Here is a 13,219-nt window from a genome sequence, read left to right as displayed (position 1 = left end):
GGCTCAGTTCACGGAAGGGCAAGCCATCATTTGAGCTCAGAACCAGAGTTATGGAGGTACCTGGCAGGGCCTTCCCTTCTAGTGACTCTGCCCCTGCCCCACGCGAGCTGTCTGCAGTTTTTTAAGGGTCCTTAGTCAGTTCTGCAGGAGCACAAAGCTGCATGGCTGTGGAGCAACAGAAGCTCCCAGGGAGTCTTCTTCCATCTCCAAGGCTGGTGGGACAGCCACATGCTCAGGCCAGAGCCCTGTGGAATGGGGTGCTGAGGGATCTACCCCAAGTGGGTGACTTGCGAGCCATCTGGATCAGAGTCTGCCTTGTGGCAATGCTAGAGACATGGCTCTGATTATCTTTTCTGTAAGAACTTAAGGAGAACCCCACTGGATCAGTGATCAATGGCCCCTCTATCCCAGCCTCCAGCTTCTCACAGAGGTGAAACAGGGACTTCTGGGAGTCCCAACAGCAGAAAGTGAAGGTGACAGTCCCCTGTTGGCTGGCCCTCAGCATCACATGCCTTTTTTGTCTGTGCCCCCCGCAAGAAGTCTGAGGGCAGCAACCCGAGAACTGGCCTTTTTGTGGTGGCTCCCTGCTTGTGGAATGCTCTCCCCAGGGAAGCTCGCTTGGCACCTTCATTATACATCTTTAGGCACCAGGAGAAAACATTCCTTTTCAACCAGGCCTTTGGCTAACTGAACAATCTATGGCCTTTTGAACTGTGTGTGTGGGGGGGGGGGGTATTGTTCATGTTTGTTACTATGCTTTGTATTTTTGTGTTTTCATATTGTAAACTGCCCTGTGATCCTTGGGTGAAGGGCAGTACAGAAATTTAATACACCACCATCATCATTTAATACTAAGAGGTACAGTGCCTCTGTAGGTGGAGGTTCTGCTTTAGCTGTTGCAGACAATATGTCTAATCCCATTGTGAAATCTTCTACCCAAAAAGCCATCCCCATTGTGGCAGAGTTGCTGGTGATCCACAAAGTATTTATTTTTGTCAGTGCTGACTCCTATGGTCAGTGAGTCATACTACATTGACTTTTGGGTGCTTGAGGGAAGTTGTGTTAATTGGATTGCAAGGTGCCAGGGCTTGTGGAAAGAAATGGGCAAAGCGTGAGGGTTAGCATCAAACCTGGCTGAATTCTTCTTCAAATGTGTAAGTTGAGCAATTCCACCTGCGCCCAATGGGTTGCTGTTGATTACGGCCTTGCTGTGCTTTATCACCTTAGAGGTGGATTTGTATTCTTCCTATTGATTTCACTGTTGTAGCCTTTAACTGTGCACTGCTTGTGAGAGGCCCCTGGCCTGAATATAAACAGGATATAAATTATGGAAATTAAATAAAATGGCAGGAATTGAGTTAAATGATCTCTTGTCTGGAAACAGCTGCAGGTGTCCCAGGCCCGGGTTGTCTATTTGGAGCAATCAATGGTGGAGAGGTCCATTGTCAGCCGCCAGGAGGCCCTGATTTGTGACCTGGAGAACAAGATGGAGTTCCAGAGTGTGCAGATCAAGCGCTTTGAGGTTTGGATGGCCTTGCCCTTGGCAGACTGGGGAGGATGTTGATCAAGACCCGCAGAGAACAAACCACAGGGCCATAGCCCAGGGGCAGAGCCACTGCCTTGCATGCAGGCTCGGTCCCAGGCTCAGTCCCCAAGCGAGGGCTCAGAGAGACCCCTGCCTGAAACCCGGGAGAGCCATTGCTGCCAATCAGTGCAGACAACACTGAGCTAGATGCACCATTGGTCCATTGGCAACTCCTCATTTGCACAGGGGTTACGTTCTGAACCTGCGTGCATGTCAGGGAAATTGCATAAAATGAGGAGTCGTCTGTCTGTTCCATAAAAGCCCCGCTGATGGGTGAGGAAGAAGCTTCCCCATTAATCAGCTGAACCTGTCAACAAGACCCGCTGCCCCTCTGGCTCACATGAGGCACAGGGGGCTTTCTGGCTAACAGCTGGCATGCAGGAAAGTGCAGCTTTTCTGTGTGTCAGCTGCTGTTAGCTGGGAGTCTCAGCAGAGCCCCGCTGCACCTCCAGCTCACGAGGAGACCCACCCCAAAGAAAATGTCCCTTTTGGGCTCTGGGGAGGGTCTCCTAACCAGCTGGAGGCAAAGCAGAGCTTTGCTGAGGCTCATCAGGTCTCCCCACACACTTCCAAGTTTCTGGAGCCTCACATCCATGTGGTCACGCATAAATTGAACACAGGTACATTGGGGGGGGGTGCCTGTCAGGCAGCTTTGCGTGTTCCTAAACACTATGCTATGGGACGTGGGTGGCGCGGTGGTCTAAACCACTGAGCCTCTTGGGCTTGCCAATCAGAAGGTCGGCGGTTTGAATCCCCGCGACAGGGTGAGCTCCCGTTTCTTGGTCCCTGCTACTGCCAACGTTGCAGTTGGAAAGCACACAAATGCAAGTAGATAAATAGGTATCACTCTGGCGGGAAGGTAAACGCCGTTTCTGTGCACTGCTCTGGTTTTGCCAGAAGTGGCTTAGTCATGCTGGCCACATGACCCAGAAAAACTGTCTGCGGACAAACACCGGCTACCTCGGCCCAGAGTCATCTGCGACTGGACTTAACTGTCAGGGGTCCTTTACCTTTTTTTAAACACTATGCTACAGACTTTAACTTATTTTATTTTCATTCCAACCACCCAGAGAATCCTGGGAACTATTTTCTATAAGAAGAGCAATTGTGGCATTAATGGTTTTAGCGTCTGAATAGGAATGGGAGACATGGGTTCAAATCCCTCTTGGACCATGAAGCTCATAAGGTGACCTTGGGCCAGTCATTGACTCTCAGCCTAACTGCCCCCCCCCCCCGGCATATTGAGAGGCTAAAAGGAAGAAGGCTCTCCCGTCAGATGTCAAGGAAATAAAAAAAATCTGACTTTTAGAAGACATCTGAAGGAAATTAAAAATGTTTGATGTTTTACTGTGGTTTTATTGGAAGCCACCCAGAGTGGCTGGGGCAACCCAGTCAGATGGGCAGCATCTACCTACCTATCTATCTATCTATCCATCCATCCATACTATGTGTGATTGCAAGCAACAAAGTCTGCTGTCTAACCAAATACACAAGCCATACTTGGTAAACTCTCTGCCTAACAATAGATGCCCTGTACTTACAGGCATATCTCTGCATCCATGAGGAATGAAACCTTCCTTTTAAGGTTCTTGGGGAGTGCAAGTCCATAGTACAATTTTCACTTGTGCATCGCATCCTGCTGGTGTTGTATCTGTCATTGTAGAAGGCAGAAAAGAAAAGAAAGAAGGGTGGTTGGACTAGATGACTGTTGGGGTCACTTTCTACTCTCCAGTTCTGTGAATCTGTGACGGGTTTCTGTTCGACTCCCCCCCCCCACTGCCCCCTAACTCTTCTCTCTCCCCAGATGCTGGTTCTCCGTCTTCGGGACAGTGTGATCAAGATGGGAGAGGAGCTGGAGAAGGCGAAGGAAGGGGAGGCACGGGAAAGAGAGAAGACCTGCTACTACCAGATGAGGATGGAAGAGATGAAAGCAGACCTCAGTGAGCTGGCCCAGAGGGAGCTGGAGGCCAATCGCAGGCGGGTGGAACTGGTAAGAGGGCCAGGAATGGGGGTGGCGGGAGGGAGAATGGATTTATTTATTTTCAGTTGGCTCTTCATTGAATGTTTCCAATCCCAGAGCAGGGAACAAAGCAGTAAAAAAGAGGGGGTGAAATATGCCAAAATTACTTATACAAACTCGCAACATATGAATGCATATAAAAGCAGACTTGCCACGGCCAAATTCAATGATATTTGGAATGCATTTTTAGAAATACTGTAATAGGTTAAGATCTGGTGAAGTACAATAACAACCTTGTAAAGCATACAGTTTTGGGTTCCCCCCTCCCCCCTTTATTTTCCCTTCTACATGGGTTCTGTTTCTCTTTCTCTTTTTCTCTCTTTTGTTTACATCTCACAATGTTTATTGCACATATATTTATGTACTTTTTGAACTTTCAATAAAGATGTTAAAAACAAAAGAAAAATAATATGCCAAAATTACGGAATCTTATAAACAGGACCAATAAGCAACTAAACAAATGCATCATCTGGTAAACAAGAGAAATTAAAGCAGGATGTGTAGGATATGTATAGAGTCTACGAGACAAACGTGAAATCACACACACACACACACACACACACACACACACACACTGCATTGGGAAGGATAGAAAAGAACTGGGAGAAAATAAACAAGTGGAAAGCCTGGATTAAGGATAAACAAGAGATAAACTGAATCAAAGTGCCACCAAAATACTCTTTGTAAAACTTTCAGAGAGCTAGCAAGGAGTGACAAAGAAGACACTGGGAGAAAGGTTTTAAAGAATTAGCTTTCCTCCGTGATTGGACGTGAAAACTGCCAGCATACTCCAGCACCTCCCCTTCCATTTCCCATTATGGTGCCGATTACATTATTTCTGTAATTTTTGAGATGGGCTACTTGGCTTAGATTAGATTCCCAAGAGCTTCTGCTTGGATAGCTTCAGAGAGGCCCCCACTGAGACACACTTGGGTTTAGCATGTTATCTGCATCCAACCTCTTGCCTAGAGACCCTGCTTTTCTGTGTACCCTGTGTATGCTAGTGGTGGTGATAAGACTATGGAGTCACCTCGAAGGTCATGCTAGGATACAGGGATCAGTCGTGGCCAACAGGATTGGTGGGACAGAAAGCCAGGCTACTAATGGTAGGCAGAGCCAAGAGGAGTGTGCTGGCCTGTGCACACAGCGAGACTTAGGCTTAGGTCAAAGGAGGTCTCTAAGCCTGTAGAGAAGATCCAGGACACACAAAAGAAAGTCCTCCTTCATGCAGCAAATTGTTAAAATGTGAAACTCCCTCCCAGAGGAGGCAGCAATGGCCGGCTGTAAAAGAGGACTGGACACTTTCCTGGAGGAGTAGAAGGCTACAATGGCTTTCAGCCACTATGGCTGCTCTGCCTCCATGGACAGAGCTGCGATGCTTCTAAAGAGCAGTTCCTGGAAAGCGCAGGAGAGGGAAATCTACAGCCGACAGATGCTTGGCCACTGTGAGAACTGGATGTTGGACTGGGTGGGCCATTAGTCAGCAGGCTCTTCTTACGCTCTTAGAGAAGGCATTAAAACAAAAAATTAACTGGAGAGCAAATTAAAGCTGGATTTATTTATTTTTTTAAAAAAATTGAAATGCAAAATGCCCTCCTATCCCTTGTGTAATTTATTTTAGGCCTTTTAGTTCTGTGGCTCTGAATGCTGGTGCCACAGAGTCCCTTCTGACAGCAGACATCCTTCCTAATTGCAGAAGTTGTTATCACAAAGCCTTCCCCAGGCAGTCTTGCACTTCTCTGCCTTGGTGCTTGCAAAACTGTTCACGCTTTGCACGTCTTAATAGTTTCTCAGCTTTGGTTGTGAGTTTGATGGAAGAAGGAGCTTAGTAATAATTTCATGACTCCCGAAAAGGTCTGATCCCCTCTGACTACAAGCTGTGACAGCAAGGTGGAAATTGAGAGATTTGGGCATTCTTTTCCTGCAAAAAGGTGGGAGGAAACCACCCCACAAGATTCAGCTGGGAAATTTTCACTGAGGATACCTTGATAAAACTCTGTGGTTCTTTGTGGGGGAAAGTTATCTTACCCTACTTAGTAAATTCTGAGTTTTGTGGGAAATAAAAAGTATGGCGGCTTTCTATCAGCCCAACAGCAGTTTATCAGCACTTAAGATCAGCTAATACCAATTACAGCCATTGCCTTTGCTTGATGGATTTGCAAGAGATTTCACCTGAGAGGTTTTGTGGAGGTTTTGTCACTTGAAAACTGGCAAGCAGCCCTGATGAATATTACTTAATATATTAACAGAGGGGTGCTAGTGTACAGTAAATTGCAGAAATAGAATCCACACTAATCTCAAACAACTTTAATTAGTTTATAGCGGGCATGTCCAAAGTCTGTTTCGAGGGCCTAATCTAACCTTCGGGTCGATTTAAGACGGTCTCTGGGGTAAAATCCTAAAAAAAGCTCAGCAACTTAAATCCAAAAAAAAAAAAAAAAAGCTCAAGAAGTTGTAAATCCTAAAAAAAAGCTCAAGAACTTTGGTCAGCCCTCACTCGTGTTCCCTTCATCAAATCTGACCCTCTTTGAAAAAAGTTTGGGCACCCCTGGTTTATAGTGTAGTAAAGGGGGCAGGCGGGGAAGCTTGACAGTGCAGATGGGAATGATAAATAAGCAAGCCATGAAAGAAGCCATTTTGGCTAGCTGTTCATGCGAATATTTTATTATTGAGCCAGGAGCTCACTTGGTTTGGACTTCTCTGCCTTCTGCCTGGCCCTTGTGGTCTCTGCCTTCCCCTAGAGCTCCGTCTGGGGCACAGCTCCTCAGAAGGACATGGGCTCATGGGACAGAATTGCTTTGGGAATCTATGCACAGATCAGATAATAGGGATGCAAAATCACAGTGAGAAATTGACTGGTTGTATCAAAGCTCCTCAGGTCAAGGGCTGCTGGGATAGAAGCAGTTCAGGTCACTTGATGCGATGCCTGCGTATGCAAGGGGATGGCTGGGGAGAGGCCAAGGCGGCTGGTCTCTTGGCAGAGCCTGATGGAATAGCCCTACTCTCTGCAGCTTAATGGAATAGCCACAGACATTTCCTACTGAGCATTTGGGAAGTAGGAGGAAGAGAAACCCCCAGGACTGGTTGGATGCACTTCCCAGAAAGGTGCCACTCCCCACCTAGAAAGGTCTTTGCCTCCTCTCTCAGCTCCCCTCCCCCAGGACAGTGGAGGGGCCCCTGACTGGGCCAGCTGTATTTATCATTGAGTCTGAGCCCAAGAGAAACAAAGCCAGAGGACAAAGTGATGCTTTCCTCGTTGGGCCAGGGAACAGCTGCTGACAGAGCCAGCAGACGCAGAAGGCGTAGCAGCACAGGCCTGGAAATAACCGTCTTAAGCCACGGTCATTATCGGAAAGGCAGCTGCATTAGTACTCAGGAGTCTTTCTCAGAAAAGGGGTATTTTGCTTTGGCAACAATTACTTCATGGATCCTCATTCATCAGCCCTGGCCATTAGAGGGGTTTGCACTGAGGACGGAGGGAAAGACTCTGCCACCAATCAGAGGCGCCCACGGAGCTCTTCAGCGCCATGCCAGCCCCAGCACAAAAGTGCCTATGATGTTGCTGTTAATGTGGAAGAAAGCAGGCAAAATTACTCACTGTTTGCCTCTTTAATCTCCTCTGGGCTTTGTGCTGCTGAGCCGCCCTCCAAATCACAGCCCATTTTCTTCCTCTCTCCACCCCCCACCCCTCAAACCCAGGTTCCAGACTCTGTCTCTTGCACATTAGAGGCAACGGAGCCACTTCTATTTTCATTTTACAAGTGTGACTGGCTGAATATCACATGAATGAGTGATGGGGAAGAAACAGTGCTAAATTCAAGAACACAATAAGAGCCTGTGGAGTCCAGCATCCTGCTCTCATTGGGGCCAGCCGGATGCCCATTATGGAAAACCCTCAAGCAGAACTGGGTATTCAGAAGCACTGGAAGCTGCAGCTGTGGAAGCAGAGCAGAGCATCATGGCCAGTCGCCATTGGCTAGGACCCAGATTCTGTGGCCCAATGAGATCCCATTGGAGATTAATAATAATACTAATTTTATTATTTATATGCGGCCCATCTGACAGAGGTACCCCACCCACACAGATGGAGCTTGGAACCCTCTGCATGCAGACCTAAAAAGAGGCTGCTGCCTCTGGCCATTAGCCCACCTTCTGATGAGCTCTTTGGATGAAGGGCAGTGAATCTATCTATATCTATCATCTATCTATCTATATCTATCGATCTATATCTATCTATCTATCATCTATCTATCTATCTATCTATCTATCTATCTATCATCATCAATCTAATAATACTCCAACATCCAGTTCTCACAATGGCCAACCAGATGCCTGTGGGAAACCTGTGAGCAGGACCCAAGTGCGAGAGCAGCCCTCCCCCCTCCCACTTGCAGTTTGAAGCAACTGGTATTCAGAAGCATCACGGTCTCCAGCTGTGGAGGCAAAGCAGAGCCATCCTGGCTAGGAGCCATCCATAATATTCTCCTTCGTGGATTTGTCCAATCCAAGTTGGTGACCATCAGCCCTCCTATGGGAGGGAGTTCCACAGTTTAACTAAGAAGGATTTTCTTTTATCTGTCCCAAATCTTGCAATGTTCAGCTTCATTGGATGCCCATGAGTTCTAGTTTTCTCTTGCCCACTTTCCCCATGCCATGCATAATTTTAATATTTCATGGTGTCATGGAGGTTCTGAATCCCCGATGTCTCCTGGCTTCTCCATGCTGGGTGGGGGTGGCACTCTGTGCATGCTGAGCATCATTAGCTTTATTGCAATACTGTTGGTGTTGGAAGTTGGACTGGGTCTGAACCAGAGCTGTCCTTGGTCTCTGGAAGGGAGATGGTAAACTCTCTCTGGGGGAGGAAGACAGGCAGGACTTGTCACTAGGAGGACCTCACACCTAGGAAGAAGCTTTGGTGGTCTTATGAGAATCCATCTGTTGCCCCTGTAGGGATGGAGAAACTTGTTCAGCCTGGAGGCCAAATTTGTCGGGGGGGGGGGGCTGCACCTGCCCTGGGCACCTGCAGGATGGACATTTAATGAATATGAATAGTATGCTGCTGGTGGGTCGTGGATCCAAAGCCACAAGCAGGCAAAGCACTTGATGTGGCTCTTATGGCTGTGCAGTAGAGTTTGTAGGCTACATTCTGGTAATGCAAAAGTCGGGTTCCTGTACATGTACACACATACACACACACGAGCCTCCATGCAAGCTTGCAAGAGGCATTGCTGCAGTTCAGATATGCCTCCATGGCAGGCAAAATGACAGTTCCCAGGCATGCTGTTATGCTCCCAGTGCTCTAGAGAAAAGGCAGGCTTGAGGTTCATTCCAACAACATAGATTTTAGGTGGTATAGTCTTTGGGTGGGGATTATACCACCTCAGTTTTTATGTGGGACATTGCTTAAAAGAACACCCCCCCTTGCAAAATTCACCTGCCTTCCATTTTTAAAAAGTAAAATCGAGTGAGTAGCCATTTTTTCTTTCAAGCAAACTCCCTGCAGGTGGAAAACAGGTGGAAGAGCATCTTGTGGGGACTGCAACATCTCCTCCCCACATTTAAATGAAAGGCTGGCATTTATGAGGTGTGGAGCCCTTGATGGAGCTTGGACTGCATTTGTCAAAGCTGAGCCAATTAATCCAGTTCTTCTTTATTTCCTTCCTTGGGTGAAAAAATCACGAGCAAAGCCTCTTTGTTAATCAGAACTCTTTGTTAATCCTTTTCAGGTAATAATTGCTGGGTGCTTTGGGCTTCTGTTCCCTGATTTTGGTTAGTCTTTAACTTTGCTGACTGATGGGATTGTAGAAATGCCTGAACGCCTTTTGATTTTAGGGTATTTTGCCAATAGACATCTGGGCTGGAGGAAAATATTGCAAGATACGTATTTACTAAAAGTGATCTTGGAGATATTTATTTTGAAAAGCATAAAATCTACAGTAAAACCACATTCATAAAACAAAGGGTGGATTCCAACATTGCACTATTGTAAATGTTCTGCCTGTTCAAGAGTATCAGCTTGTCAGATGGAACAGCCTCCCCTCGATACACGTGCTCTTCTGGGGGTCAGAACAGTGGAGGGAGGAGAGGAGGGAAAGCCCCATTGCATAAGGCCCTGAATCCCACCCCAAATACCCTCGGGGTCACTGAACCCATCTGCAGAGGTGAAGGGAGACCCAGAGGATTGAACTCATCGAGGCACCATCACCTGCACTGGCATGAACAGACTTAGCAAAGCCCCCCCCCCCCCAATAGAAGCACTTCCTTGCGAGCTCTTTCTCCTTGCTCACACAGAATCATAACACTGGAAGGGATGCCAAGGGTCATCTAGGGCAACCTCCTGCAATGCAGGAATCTCAACTAATGCAGCCACGACAGATGAGCATCTAATCTATGCTTAAAAACCTCCAAGAAAGAGAGTCCAGAACCACCCAAGAGAGTCCGTTCCACAGCCGAACAGCTCTTACTGTCAGAAAGTTCTCCCTGATGCTTAGTTGGAATCTCCTTTCCTGTAACTTGAAGCCATTGCTCGAGTCATGCCCTCCAGAGAAAACAAGCTTGTGATAGCCCTTGATATATTTGAAGATGGCGATCATATCTCCTCTCGGTACCATTTTTTCCAGGCTAAACATACCCAGCTTCTTCAACCATTTCTCATAAGGCTTGGTTTCCAGGCTCTTGACCATCTTGGTTGCCCTCCTCTGCAAACATCTCAGCTTGTCAACATCCTTCCTAAATTGTGGTGCCCAGAATTGGATACAATATTGCAGGTGTGGTCTGATCAAGGCAGAATACAGTGGTACTATTACTCCTTTGATCTGGACACTGTACTTCTCTGGTGCAGCCTAGAATAGTATTAGCTTTTTTTCTTCTTCTTCTTTTTTGCTGCAGCAGCACACTTTCGACAAATTAGCTTATGGTTCACCAAGATCCCTAGATCCTTTTCACATGTACTGCCAGTAAGCCATGTGTCCCCCATCATATTTGTGCATCAGGCTCTTCCTGCCTCAGTGCAAAACCTTACATTTGTCCCTGCTGAAATTGATTTTGTTCGTTTGGGCCCAGGTCTCCAATTTGTTAAGGTCATTTTGAATCCCGATTCTATTTTCTACATCATTTGCTCTTTAAAAGTGGAGCTCGGGTGTGTGTCAGGTGTTTGGACAACATATTTGCTTAGATCTAGCCCAGAGAATGCTCCAACTACCTCACAATTACCTCCAACTACCTCACAATTGATCTCATTTCACACGCTAGCAAGGTTATGCTTAAAATTCTACAAGGGAGGCTTAAGCAGTATGTGGACCGAGAACTCCCAGGAGTGCAAGCTGGATTTCGAAGGGGCAGAGGAACCAGAGACCAAATTGCAAACATGCGCTGGATTATGGAGAAAGCTAGAGAGTTCCAGAAAGACATCTACTTCTGCTTCATTGACTATGCAAAAGCCTTTGACTGTGTCGACCACGGCAAACTATGGCAAGTTCTTAAAGAAATGGGAGTGCCTGATCACCTCATCTGTCTCCTGAGAAATCTCTATGTGGGACAAGAAGCCACAGTTAGAACTGGATATGGAACAACTGACTGGTTCAAAATTGGGAAAGGAGTATGGCAAGGCTGTATATTGTCTCCCTGCTTATTTAACTTATATGCAGAATTCATCATGCGAAAGGCTGGGCTGGATGAATCCCTAGCCGGAATTAAGATTGCTGGAAGAAATATCAACAACCTCAGATATACAGATGACACAACCCTGATGGCAGAAAGTGAGGAGGAATTAAAGAACCTTTTAATGAGGGTGAAAGAGGAGAGCGCAAAATATGGTCTGAAGCTCAACATCAAAAAACAAAGGTCATGGCCACTGGGCCCATCACTTCCTGGCAAATAGAAGGGGAAGATATGGAGGCAGTGACAGATTTTACCTTCTTGGGCTCCATTATCACTGCAGATGGTGACAGCAGTCACGAAATTAGGCGTAGGAAGGTCAGGTGGTACCCAGTGCGAAACATTTCTTGTCACACACCCCCATTAATTTTTTTTAATTCATTTTTTTTTGCCTGCAAAAATGGTTTTACGTTATTTCATAATTTCTTACAAAGGAATGTGGATTCGGAGCCTCTGATAACAAGTAGGCGACAGATACCTAAATCTACAGGATTAATTGTGTTTTGGCTTGTGTTATTTTATTTATATTTATTGTTTATTTATTTAATAAAACTTATTTTAAAAAACCTGCAAAGTGGTTTACCAAAACAAAAGAAAAAAACACACCACAGCAGTAAAATCAAGAATAATTAACAATCCTACTTTAAAACATACAAAAGCTAAAATATTAAGATTAGAATTACTTCAACTTCCTAAGCATCTAGGTATGCTTGCCTAAAGAAGAATGCTTTTAGCAGGTGCCCAAAAAGAGTCTAGCAAAGGCACATGCTTTGTTGAAATTTCAGCCTTCACGACATAGGAAAACAGCCAAGAAAACAGCTATTTTCGTGGAGGAGGGTCAAGATATTAACTGATATGCATGAAATTTCATATGTAGCTACATAATCCCTAGTGTAGTAAGATAAGATCTTTGGAGCAGGCATTTTTTTAAAAAAGTTCTTTGTGAACCGCCCTAGTAGGGCAGTAATTGTTCCTTGATAATTTTTCACCCCCTCCCCTCCATAATGGCACCTGGGGCGACCTGCCGCCCCCTCCCTTTCCTAGTCCCCTGTAAAAGACGCCTGCTTCTTGGGAGAAAAGCGATGACAAACCTAGACAGCATCTTAAAAAGCAGAGACATCACCTTGCAGACAAAAATCTGTATAGTTAAAGCTATGGTTTTCCCAGTACAGTGGTACCTCAGATTAAAAACTTAATTCATTCTGGTGGTCTGTTCTTAACCTGAAACTGTTCTTAGCCTGAGGTACCACTTTAGCTAATGGGGCCCGCTGTACCGGGGCTGCGCCGTTCCTTTTTTATATATAAATATTTTTATTGGTTTTAAAATACAAAATTATAAAACATACCACACAGTTTATCACAAATACATTCTTATTGGATTTCCATCAGCACCTCTGATAATCCTCCGTCTTAATCACTTCTTATGCATTTCCTAACTTAATATTGCCTTTACATCTCTTAACTTATCGTCTCTCCTTCTCCATTTTTACAATATTTCTAATTAGATAGATTAGATATATCTTTATTGTCATTGTCCCATGCAGGACAATGAAACTGCAAAACTACATAAAACTACATTAAAACTACATAAAACTACCACAAAACTACATTAAAACTACAGTAAAACTACATAAAACTACATTAAAACTACATAAAACTACATAAAAACTACATAAAACATTCAAAAATCCCTAAAAACTCTAAAACCCTATTTTAAAATACACTATACTGTAGAAACCCCTTATGCTGCATTTAGAACCAGAATTAAATTTGCATAGAACCTGTTAATAGAAACTAATAATAATATTATTCCTCACAGAACCTCTTGCAAACCTACAAACGTCATCTGTTCATCACAAATACTTTTCAAATAATCCATAAATTTACTCCAGTCTTCGGTAAATTTCTGGTCCCACCGGTTTCGGATCCTTCCCGTTAGTTTGTCAAGTTCCGCATAG

General features: G+C 45.3%; 1 protein-coding gene across 8 annotated transcripts in view; it reads left to right on the top strand.

The window, feature by feature from the left end:
- Window positions 1–13,219, top strand: part of MYO18B (myosin XVIIIB) — a 256,252-nt gene that overhangs the window by 184,131 nt on the left and 58,902 nt on the right. For all 8 annotated transcript variants that reach the window (XR_014506212.1, XR_014506213.1, XR_014506214.1 and 5 more), the window contains 2 exons: window positions 1,385–1,522; window positions 3,390–3,575. Coding sequence is in view for 5 of the 8 variants with exons in the window: in XM_083418972.1 (XP_083275098.1) it covers window positions 1,385–1,522; window positions 3,390–3,575 (324 nt within the window). In the remaining 3 variants the exon portion in view is untranslated. The remainder of the gene's footprint in view (window positions 1–1,384; window positions 1,523–3,389; window positions 3,576–13,219) is intronic.

The sequence above is a fragment of the Podarcis tiliguerta genome (genome assembly GCF_965153285.1).
Source record: "Podarcis tiliguerta genome assembly, chromosome: 16".
Classification (NCBI taxonomy): domain Eukaryota; kingdom Metazoa; phylum Chordata; class Lepidosauria; order Squamata; family Lacertidae; genus Podarcis; species Podarcis tiliguerta.
This window is presented reverse-complemented; position numbering and strand designations above follow the sequence as displayed.